The sequence below is a fragment of the Oncorhynchus clarkii genome, chromosome 33 (assembly GCF_045791955.1).
Source record: "Oncorhynchus clarkii lewisi isolate Uvic-CL-2024 chromosome 33, UVic_Ocla_1.0, whole genome shotgun sequence".
Taxonomy (NCBI): Eukaryota; Metazoa; Chordata; class Actinopteri; order Salmoniformes; family Salmonidae; genus Oncorhynchus; species Oncorhynchus clarkii.
The window spans coordinates 2,013,881-2,026,174 of NC_092179.1; the positions used below are offsets into that span (position 1 = coordinate 2,013,881).

The window sequence follows — 12,294 nt, forward strand, 5'->3', positions numbered from 1 at the left end:
TAAAATTGTTATTCCAAATAGGAGATAACTCGTGAAAATTACAGGTTTTGCCCAGATAATTATTGACTTGGAAACAAACCGTCAATAAATATTTTCCCCCAGTAGATCCCATAAAAAGATTAGGCAGTTTTTGCTTTATCCCAGAAGGAAGGTCCTGAATTCTAATTGAGTGGGACTTGCCCTCCTCTATTATTTCCCAGTACGACCAATATCCCGAAAACAAATACAGTTGAAGTCGGAAGTTTACATCCACTTAGGTTGGAGTCATTAAAACTTGTATATCAACCACTCCACAAATTTCTTGTTAACAAACTATAGTTTTAGCAAGTTGGTTAGGACATCTACTTTGTGCATGACACAAGTAATTCTTCCAACAATTGTTTACAGACAGATCATTTCACTTATAATTCACTGTATCACAATTCCAGTGGGTCAGAAGTTTACATACACTAAGTTGACTGTGCCTTTAAAACAGCTTGGAAAATTCCAGACAATGATGTCATGGCTTTAGAAGCTTCTGATTGACATAATTTGAGTCAATTGAAGGTGCACCTGTGGATGTATTTGAAGGCCTACCTTCAAACTCAGTGCCTCTTTGCTTGACATCATGGGAAAATCAAAAGAAATCAGCCAAGACCTCAGAAAAAACATTGTAGTCTGGTCTATCTTTGGGAGCAATTTCCAAATGCCTTAAGATACCACGTTCATCTGTACAAACAATAGTGCGCAGGTATAAACACCGTGGTACCACGCTGCTGCCATACCGCTCAGGAAGGAGACGCGTTCTGTCTCCTAGAGATTAATGTACTTTGGTGCAAAAAGTGAAAATCAATCCCAGAACAACAGCAAAGAACCATATGAAGATGCTGGAGGAAACAGGTACAAAGGTATCTATATCCACAGTAAAACAAGTCCTATATCGACATAACCTGAAAGGCCACTCAGCAAGAAGAAGCCACTGCTCCAAAACCACCATAAAAAAGCCAGACTACGGTTTGCAACTGCACATGGGGACAAAGATCGTACTTTTTGGAGAAATGCCTCCTGGTCTGATGAAACAAAAATAGAACTGTTTGGCCATAATGACCGTTGTTATGTTTGGAGGAAAAAGGGGGAGGCCTGCAAGCCGAAGAACACCATCCCAACTGTGAAGCACGGGGGTGGCAGGATCATGTTGTGGGGGTGCTTTGCTGCAGGAGGGACTAGTGCACTTCACAAAATAGATGGCATCATTGGGCAGGAAAATGATGTTGATATATTGAAGAAACATCTCAAGACATCAGTCTGGAAGTTAAAGCTTGGTCGCAAATGAGTCTTCCAAATGGACAATGACGCCAAGCATACTTCCAAAGTTGTGGACAAGCCCTGACCTCAATTCGACAGAAAATTTGTGGGGAGATCTGAAGAAGCCTGTGCGAGCAAGGAGGCCTACAACTCTGACTCAGTTACACCAGTCCTGCCAGGAGGAATAGGCCAAAATTCACCCAACTTATTGTGGGAAGCTTTTGGAAGGCTACCCATAACGTTTGACCCAAGTTAAACAATTTAAAGACAATTCTACCAAATACTAATTGAGTGTATGTAAACTTCTGACCCACTGGGAATGTGATGAAAGAAATAAAAGCTGAAATAAATCATTCTCTCGACTATTATTCTGACATTTCACATTCTCTAAATAAAGTGGTGATCCTAACTGACCTAAGACAGGGAATTTTTACTAGGATTAAATGTCAACAACAAGATATATAAAAGGTGTTAAAAACATAGAAAGCGGTTATCATATATCAATTTGATCAGGGGCTTGTGGGGAACAATTTAATACCATCAAACCTTTGCCACACCAAATTGGACACATGTTTCTGCTGGCCCATGGACTATAAGTGGGATAGGCTGTGACATGAAGGCAGATGGACAGACACTAAGACTTACCATGGTCATGAGTGTCTTTCTCTTTCCTTCGTGGCCTCTCCCTCTCCCTGCCCCGGTCTCTCTCCCGCTCCCTCTCTCTCTCTAGCAACACGACTGACTCAGTCTCTGTCTCGTTGTCCTGAATGCCGGCAGCGTTCGCACTGATGGGCAGGTTAAATAAAAGGGGGAGTAAAAGAGACGAAAGAGAAAGAAAATAAATGAATTCAAAGAGATAATTATATTTATTTTCCCTTCTCCTACACACAACTGTCTGACAGACACACAAAGGCAAGTCTTTGTTGCAGACCCATGCCGTTTAAGTGTCAAGTGCTGCTATCAGAATGTCAGTATGTTTTAGTGTCAGCCTCACCAGAGAGGAGCTAGCTACAAAGAGAACGTGAGCGCCTGTCTGTCTGTAACTGCTGCATGCATGTGCACACCATGTATGTGTGGTTATGTACATGCATACACGGACACACACGCGCATATGTGTGTATTATGCATGAGGATGAGCATATGGGTGTGTACATTTGAGCGCTGCAGTGGGCAAAATGGCATTAACCAGTTCTGACCAGCAGAGGGAAAGGGGTGTTCTCTCTGTGTGTGTGTGTGTGTGTGTGTATATTGTGGGTGTCTGATTAAGACCTTCCCAGCTGGCTGATTTAATATTGACCCCAAGCTCCCAGGGGGTAGGCAGAGAGAGACACAGACATACAGATAATATATATGATTTCAATAAAATACAAAAAATCACACACAGAGACACAGAAACACACACACACACACAGTATTTAGCTCTACACCTCACCATAGCTAAGTCAAGGCCACTTCCACACCACACGAGAGGGAGGGGGGGGGGGGGGGGGGTTAGGTTAGATGGTCAACTAGAGTCACACGCATACACAGACACACACTTTGCAGATACTGACTGAAAAGAGGGGGGTCTTGAGTCTCCGATGCCACCGGTCCTCTCCAAAGGGGGTGGGAGCTCTGCCTGACTATCTGCACACACAGAACCCCCATCGGAACAATCTGCTGACACCAACTGGGGGAGAGAGAGAGAGAATGACAGAGAAAGTATTATTATTGCTTGTGCTTACTTTGGCACTGTAAGTGATTTCACTTTCCATGTCCAAAAAGTATGTTGAGATGAGTGAGTGAGATAATGATGGCGAGAGAGGTGAAGGGGGCTTAGACAAACCTCAAGGAAAACCCTATTCCCTATTATATTGCACTACTTTATACCAGAGTCCTATGTTTGTCATTATACTACTAACTTCATTCTCTGTCTAGGGCTTTATTGAAAAGTAGTGCTCTATAAGAGGAACCGGGGAATCCTTCGAGACACAGACACAGTGAGACACATACAGATAGTGAGTAACAAACTCAGTCATGATTTTGAGTATAAGTGTGTATGCGTGACAGTCTGTCGGAATTGTAAATGTGCTTATTGACTAGGTGGACACAAGACAGACACACATACAGTCCTCCATTGACAAACACACACACACACACATGCCCCCTTTTCTCAGATTCAATCAGTAAGGCCCAGGATATTTCAGGAGCGTTGTGGAGCATCCTGTGATTCCAGTTAGCTAATCTAATCAGCTGGGGAAGTAGGGAGAAGTGTTCTGGACTGCCTCCTAAGCATCCACCAACATAGTGCAGGACGAAAGCACTGGGGAGCAGCTTTATACTATGTGCGGGGCTAATTATTATTTTATTTTTTATATATACACTACCAGTCAAACGTTTGGACACACCTACTCATTCATTTTTACTATTTTCTACATTGCAGAATAATAGTGAAGACATCAAAACTATGAAATAACACATATGGAATCATGTATTGTAGTAACCAAAAAAGTGTTAAATCAAAAATATATTTTAGATTTTGGATTCTTCAAAGTAGCCACCCTTTGCCTTGATGACAGATTTGCACACTCTTGACATTCTCTCAACCAGCTTCATGAGGTAGTCACCTGGAATGCATTTCAATTAACAGGTGTGCCTTGTTAAAAGTTCATTTGTGGAATTTCTTTCCTTAATGCATTTGAGCCAAACAGTTGTGTTGTGACAAGGTAGGGGTGGTATACAGGAGATTGCCTATTTGGTAAAAGACCAAGTCCATATTATTGCAAGAACAGCTCAAATAAGTAAAGAGAAATTACAGTACATTAATAAGACATGAAGGTCAGTCAATCCGGAAAATGTCAAGAACTTTGAAACTTCAAGTACTGTCGCAAAAACCATTAAGCGCTATGATGAAACTGGCTCTCATAAGGACCGCCACAGGAAAGGAAGACTCAAATGTACTTCTGCTGCAGAGCATAAGTTAGTTTCCAGCCTGTAAAGAAGGTATCTGTTTTTTAATTTTTAATACATTTGCAAACATTTCGAAAAACCTGTTTTTGATTTGTCATTATGGGGTATGGTGTATAGATTGATTGCTGAGGAGGGAAAAATGGATTTAATCCATTTTAGAAGAAGGCTGTAACGTAACAAAATGTGGAAAAAGTCAAGAGGTCTGAATACTTTCTGAATGCACTGTAGCTGGTCTTGGCTGAGTCATTCCATCTCAGACAGCGATGGACTTTGGTTTCTAGAGCACAACCGAGAGTACACAAATGAATGACAAAAACCAACCAACTACACACACAGCTCTCAAATGCACACACAAAAGCATCATCACACACAGTTGCAAACACACAGCAGGACAGACACACAGACACACAGCTCCCAAATGAGCGAACCATCTGAAGCCAAAACAGATACCACCAAAACCCAATTAAACAAGTGTGTTAACTGTTGCCTAGCTAGTAAACAGTCACACACACACACATACACACATATATACACACACACACATATACACACACACACACACACATACACACACACACACACACACACACACTGTTCATCTCATTCCATAATTCCACACATGCATCCTATCAAGTAGTGTTTTACAGCTGAATTCTGATAATAATTGTGAGTTATACCGTCATGTAACCTTTACATAGAGTAACACCACGGTGTGATGCATTTCAAAAGTGTTAGGAGTGTTAACATACACAGGCCTCTCTCTTCCAGACCTCCTGATGAGGGACGCCTGCATACAGAGGGTTCATGCAGACATACGGAGAGAGAGAGGGAGCAAGAGAGACCGAGAGACCGATGGAGAGAGAACGAAGAACCGGGCTGTGGTTGAAATGAGTGAGAGAGAAACACGGAACTGCGGTGGAATTGAGAGAGGGCATAGGTGATGACGGTGATAAACATGAAGAACAGTTGCTCACCCATGACACGACCCGGCCGTTGAAACAGGGAAGTTTGGCATTGTCGTCTGAGATCTCCTCCTTCACCACCCTGAGGGGAGAAAGGAGGGAGTCAAAAATCCACCGGGTTACAAACATCACAACATTAAAGGCAACCTATACAGTGCCTTGCGAAAGTATTCGGCCCCCTTGAACTTTGCAACCTTTTGCCACATTTCAGGATTCAAACATAAAGATATAAAACTGTATTTTTTTGTGAAGAATCAACAACAAGTGGGACACAATCATGAAGTGGAACGACATTTATTGGATATTTCAAACTTTTTTAACAAATCAAAAACTGAAAAATTGGGCGTGCAAAATTATTCAGCCCCTTTACTTTCAGTGCAGCAAACTCTCTCCAGAAGTTCAATAAGGATCTCTGAATGATCCAATGTTGACCTAAATGACTAATGATGATAAATACAATCCACCTGTGTGTAATCAAGTCTCCGTATAAATGCACCTGCACTGTGATAGTCTCAGAGGTCCGTTAAAAGCGCAGGGAGCATCATGAAGAACAAGGAACACACCAGGCAGGTCCGAGATACTGTTGTGAAAAAGTTTAAAGCCGGATTTGGATACAAAAAGATTTCCCAAGCTTTAAACATCCCAAGGAGCACTGTGCAAGCGATAATATTGAAATGGAAGGAGTATCAGAACACTGCAAATCTACCAAGACCTGGCCGTCCCTCTAAACTTTCAGCTCATACAAGGAGAAGACTGATCAGAGATGCAGCCAAGAGGCCCATGATCACTCTGGATGAACTGCAGAGATCTACAGCTGAGGTGGGAGACTCTGTCCATAGGACAACAATCAGTCGTATATTGCACAAATCTGGCCTTTATGGAAGAGTGGCAAGAAGAAAGCCATTTCTTAAAGATATCCATAAAAAGTGTCGTTTAAAGTTTGCCACAAGCCAACTGGGAGACACACCAAACATGTGGAAGAAGGTGCTCTGGTCAGATGAAACCAAAATTGAACTTTTTGGCAACAATGCAAAACGTTATGTTTGGCGTAAAAGCAACACAGCTCATCACCCTGAACACACCATCCCCACTGTCAAACATGGTGGTGGCAGCATCATGGTTTGGGCCTGCTTTTCTTCAGCAGGGACAGGGAAGATGGTTAAAATTGATGGGAAGATGGATGGAGCCAAATACAGGACCATTCTGGAAGAAAACCTGATGGAGTCTGCAAAAGACCTGAGACTGGGACGGAGATTTGTCTTCCAACAAGACAATGATCCAAAACATAAAGCAAAATCTACAATGTAATGGTTCAAAAATAAACATATCCAGGTGTTAGAATGGCCAAGTCAAAGTCCAGACCTGAATCCAATCGAGAATCTGTGGAAAGAACTGAAAACTGCTGTTCACAAATGCTCTCCATCCAACCTCACTGAGCTCGAGCTGTTTTGCAAGGAGGAATGGGAAAAAATGTCAGTCTCTCGATGTGCAAAACTGATAGAGACATACCCCAAGCGACTTACAGCTGTAATCGCAGCAAAAGGTGGCGCTACAAAGTATTAACTTAAGGGGGCTGAATAATTTTGCACGCCCAATTTTTCAGTTTTTGATTTGTTAAAAAAGTTTGAAATATCCAATAAATGTCGTTCCACTTCATGATTGTGTCCCACTTGTTGTTGATTCTTCACAAAAAAATACAGTTTTATATCTTCATGTTTGAAGCCTGAAATGTGGCAAAAGGTCGCAAAGTTCAAGGGGGCCGAATACTTTCGCAAGGCACTGTATATAAACTATACAGTGGGTTCCGAAATTTTTTACACATTTGATAAAGATGAGCAAAAAGGAATGTATACCTAATAAACTGGCCACTGAGTGAGTGAGTGTGTGTGTGTGTGTGTATATATATACATACACTGCTCAAAAAAATAAAGGGAACACTTAAACAACACAATGTAACTCCAAGTCAATCACACTTCTGTGAAATCAAACTGTCCACTTAGGAAGCAACACTGATTGACAATAAATGTCACATGCTGTTGTGCAAATGGAATAGACAACAGGTGGAAATTATAGGCATTTAGCAAGACACCCCCAATAAAGGAGTGGTTCTGCAGGTGGGCACCACAGACCACTTCTCAGTTCCTATGCTTCCTGGCTGATGTTTTGGTCACTTTTGAATGCTGGCGGTGCTTTCACTCTAGTGGTAGCATGAGACGGAGTCTACAACCCAGCTCAGGTAATGCAGCTCATCCAGGATGGAACATCAATGCGAGATGTGGCAAGAAGGTTTGCTGTGTCTGTCAGCGTAGTGTCCAGAGCATGGAGGCGCTACCAGGAGACAGGCCAGTACATCAGGAGACGTGGAGGGCAACAACCCAGCAGCAGGACCGCTACGTCCGCCTTTGTGCAAGGAGGAGCACTGCCAGAGCCCTGCAAAATGACCTCCAGCAGGCCACAAATGTGCATGTGTCTGCTCAAACGGTCAGAAACAGACTCCATGAGGGTGGTATGAGGGTCCGACGTCCACAGGTGGGGGCTGTGCTTACAGCCCAACACCGTGCAGGACGTTTGGCATTTGCCAGAGAACACCAAGATTGGCAAATTCGCCACTGGCGCCCTGTGCTCTTCACAGATGAAAGCAGGTTCACACTGAGCACGTGACAGACGTGACAGTCTGGAGACGCCGTGGAGAACATTCTGCTGCCTGCAACATCCTCCAGCATGACCGGTTTGGCAGTGGGTCAGTCATGGTGTGGGGTGGCATTTCTTTGGGGGGCCGCACAGCCCTCCATGTGCTCGCCAGAGGCAGCCTGACTGCCATTAGGTACCGAGATGAGATCCTCAGACACCTTGTGAGACCATATGCTGTTGTGGTTGGCCCTGGGATCCTCCTAATGCACAATGCTAGACCTCATGTGGCTGGAGTGTGTCAGCAGTTCCTGCAAGAGGAAGGCATTGATGCTATGGACTGACCTGCCCGTTCCCCAGACCAGAATCCAATTGAGCAAATCTGGGACATCATGTCTCGCTCCATCCACCAACGCCACGTTGCACCACAGACTGTCCAGGAGTTGGCGGATGCTTTAGTCCAGGTCTGGGAGGAGATCCCTCAGGAGACCATCCACCACCTCATCAGGAGCATGCCCAGGCGTTGTAGGGAGGTCATACAGGCACGTGGAGGCCACACACACTACTGAGCCTCATTTTGACTTGTTTTAAGGACATTACATCAAAGTTGGATCAGCCTGTAGTGTGGTTTTCCACTTTAATTTTGAGTGTGACTCCAAATCCAGACCTCCATGGGTTGATAAATTTGATTTCCATTGATCATTTTTGTGTGATTTTGTTGTCAGCACATTCAACTATGTAAAGAAAAAGGTATTTAATAAGATTATTTCATTCATTCAGATCTAGGATGTGTTATTTTAGTCTTTATTTTTGTGAGCAGTATATATATATATATATATATATATATATATATATACACAGTGCCTTGCGAAAGTATTCGGCCCCCTTGAACTTTGCGACCTTTTGCCACATTTCAGGCTTCAAACATAAAGATATAAAACTGTATTTTTTTGTGAAGAATCAACAACAAGTGGGACACAATCATGAAGTGGAACGACATTTATTGGATATTTCAAACTTTTTTAACAAATCAAAAACTGAAAAATTGGGCGTGCAAAATTATTCAGCCCCTTTACTTTCAGTGCAGCAAACTCTCTCCAGAAGTTCAATAAGGATCTCTGAATGATCCAATGTTGACCTAAATGACTAATGATGATAAATACAATCCACCTGTGTGTAATCAAGTCTCCGTATAAATGCACCTGCACTGTGATAGTCTCAGAGGTCCGTTAAAAGCGCATCATGAAGAACAAGGAATTAATTATACACACACACACACACACACACACACACAGTGGCCAGTTTATTAGGTACACAACCTTGTTCACAAAAATGGTTCACTCCTACAGAGAGTGAGTCACGTGGCCGTGGCTTGATATATAAAGCAGGCAGACAGGCGTTGAGGAATTTAGTTACTGTTCAACTGAACGTTACAAATGGGCAAAACGAGTGACCTAAGCAACTTTGAGCGTGGCATGATCGCCGGTGCCAGGCGCGCCGGATCCAATATCTCAGAAATGGCCGGCCTGCTGGGATTTTTATGCACGACTGTGTCTATGGTTTACCGAGAAAGCTTCGGCAAACAAAAAGCATTCAGTCAGCGACAGTGTATGGGCAACAACAGCTCATTGATGCTAGAGGTCGAAGAAGAATGGCAAGAATCGTGCAAGCTGACAGGAAGGCCACAGACAGACAAATAACAGTGCAGTACAACAGTGGTGTGCAGAGCAGCATTTCGGAACACACAACTCGTCAGTCCTTGTTACAGACGGGCTGTTGCAGCAGACGACCACACCGGGTTCCTATCAGCTAAAAACAAGAAGAAGCGGCTCCAGTGGCACCCGATCACCAGCACTGGACAATTGAGGAGTGGAAAACATTGCCTGGTACATGACGAGTTCAATTTTCTTGAGTGGCCTACGCAGTCCCCAGACCTCAACCCAATAGAGCATCTTTGGGATGAAATGGAACGGGCTGTGGAATGTTTCCGACACCTTGAAGAATGCCCAGAGAATTCAGACTGTTCTGGAGTCAAAGGGGGGGGGGGGGGTTCGGCCCAATACTAGATGGGTTTACTTAATAAACTATACAGTGGGTTCCAAAATTATTGACACATTTGATAAAGATGAGCAAAAAGGAATGTATAAAATTAACTATTCAAATACTGAGCTATATTGGTAAATTATATTATTGCTCAGAGAAAGAGACTTTGTTTAACAAGTGATACAAATATTTTTCCTATCAAAAAGGAAGGAGTCAAAATTATTGACACCTGTAGTCAATACCTGACCTTGCGAGGATAATGGCACAGACTTTTTCAGTGACATTATCCTCGCAAGGTGTCATATTGAAAGGTATTGAAAACAGAACTTCCGGTTCCGGTGGCATGCAACATAACTATGAGTTAACTGACATATTTTCAAATAATTGTCAACATATAACACCACATTAAGGTTTGGGACGTTCACTGTATTACAAGGAGCAACAGTAGCTCTATTTCACTCCAGCAGGTAGCATAATCTGTCCATTCACAGTTCACCTGTGGGAAACATGTCAGCTATCAACAACAGACAACAGAAAGAGTTTGCCGCTACTATCAGGAAATTACCTCTGCCCTCGACTCGCAATTATATCCGGTAAATTAATATCTTGCACTGCTTACTTCTAAAGTGGATAACGACTCAACTAAAGCGAAAAGTTTAGAGACAGCGGTCAATGTGACAGAGGGGGACTCCATGACCTGCAAACAACACAAACTAACCCTTTACAGCCTGAGCGAAATGATCCATTTCTTGCTGGATCATGAGCCCTGCGTGCATTAATGAGCTCTGCGTGCATAATTTGTTGGTGTAAAACCATATATGAAAACATGATACATAATTTGAAAGCTGAGAAACAGCCCTTTCAACTGATATGACATCCCCATCAATAAAATTGTAATCAGTCAAGAAATAACACCTGTGAAAATATGTATCTTATATGAAAATCAATACTTTCCCCCCCCCAACCAACTGCCATTTACACAACTGTCTAATGAAGATAGAGAAAACCTTATTGAGTCTTCCTTGTTTTGTAATGATTGAACATCTGCAATCAGAATAGAAATACCTTTTACTGTGAACACGTTACAGCTGTTTTAGTGACCGATCACATTTTCTATGTAATGTTCCTTGATCAGACACTTTATCTGGATAGTATATTAAACAAAAATCTGCACCAAAAATAATTACAAATAGCATTTAGTCTTACATTTGACAAAGACAAACAAGTACTATAATATTAATAAAATATGAACTTTATTGAAATAACAAGGTTAGGGGAATACATTGTCTCATTCACACCTGTAAAAAAAAAAAAAGGTACAAGTTATCTCCATCATAGCCATAACGTTACAGTATATACAACATTCATCTCAGGGATATTGCAATCAACATTGATCTGACCGAGGAGCGACGCTGGGCAGCATCTTAGACCTGGAGGGTGGGGGAGGGGGACAGGCATCAGTTGGCATGGAATAAAGCATTTCTAGAACTTCCCTAAACCAGTGTGAGCACAGTGGTCAATCTATTTTATTCAACATCAATATGGAGTATAATATTTAATATTTGCATCATGTGTCTGGACATACTGAGCCATCTGCTCGTGGGATGCCTTCCTCAAGTTCTCAGTCTGTTTGACAGCCAGACCTCTGCCACGACCCAGCTCCTGTAGTAGAGAGACTTATTCCTAAGGTAACAAAGAGGGAATTCTTGCATGAAATTGATGAGTACCTTCGGGGGCTGCCCTACACTCCTCTGTCAGCTTAGTGTAGGCCAATGCCAGGTTCAGCCTGAACAGAAGGAACAATAGTTTATCATCTTTCAATGCTAGGGATGCGTTCCAAATGGTATCCTATTTCTTAGATGGGGCATCAGTGTAGACATCTCTAATAGTAACCGGATTCAAACTACCTGGAGTGCCTCAAACTAAAACAATTTTGGTCCTCTGCTATGCATAACCACTTGCCCTCGCATTCAGGTGCTACTCAAACAAACCACATCCTATTCTCCTTTCTATCTATCCTGTAACAACACCAACATATTCTAAAGTAGTCCTCCAGTACATTGAAGTTTCATTCTTTCTGTTCAGCCAAATGTTAGTGTGGTGCCATTTAGCCAACTCCTATGTATAGCCAACTTCGATGGTAACATGGCATGACAACATTCATACATTAGGATAAACAGATCTTAGTCAAGGCTAGCCAAATGTTGATTCTCTGCCAGTCAATGTTCAACTTTTTCTGTCCTGTGTGTGTGTTCTGTTACCCTGGCTTATTGTATTGTGCTCACTTGGGCAGTGAGGGTGTGTCCTGTGAGGGTGTGTCCTGTGAGGGTGTGATTGTCCCTCAGCCCTTTCTTCAGGATCAGCATGTTGTCCAGTCTCTGCCTGTCCTTGTCACCGTGGGGACAGCTTCTACAGTGTCCTCCTCACA

General features: G+C 42.6%; 1 protein-coding gene across 2 annotated transcripts in view; it reads right to left on the minus strand.

Annotated features, from left to right (window-relative positions):
- LOC139393059 (segment polarity protein dishevelled homolog DVL-3-like) overlaps positions 1 to 12,294 on the minus strand; it is a 55,514-nt gene that overhangs the window by 24,387 nt on the left and 18,833 nt on the right. For both annotated transcript variants that reach the window (XM_071141396.1, XM_071141397.1), the window contains exons 2-4: positions 5,208 to 5,277; positions 2,838 to 2,953; positions 1,930 to 2,069 (exon numbers count right to left, since the gene is read on the minus strand). In XM_071141396.1, the coding sequence (XP_070997497.1) occupies positions 1,930 to 2,069; positions 2,838 to 2,953; positions 5,208 to 5,277 (326 nt within the window). The remainder of the gene's footprint in view (positions 1 to 1,929; positions 2,070 to 2,837; positions 2,954 to 5,207; positions 5,278 to 12,294) is intronic.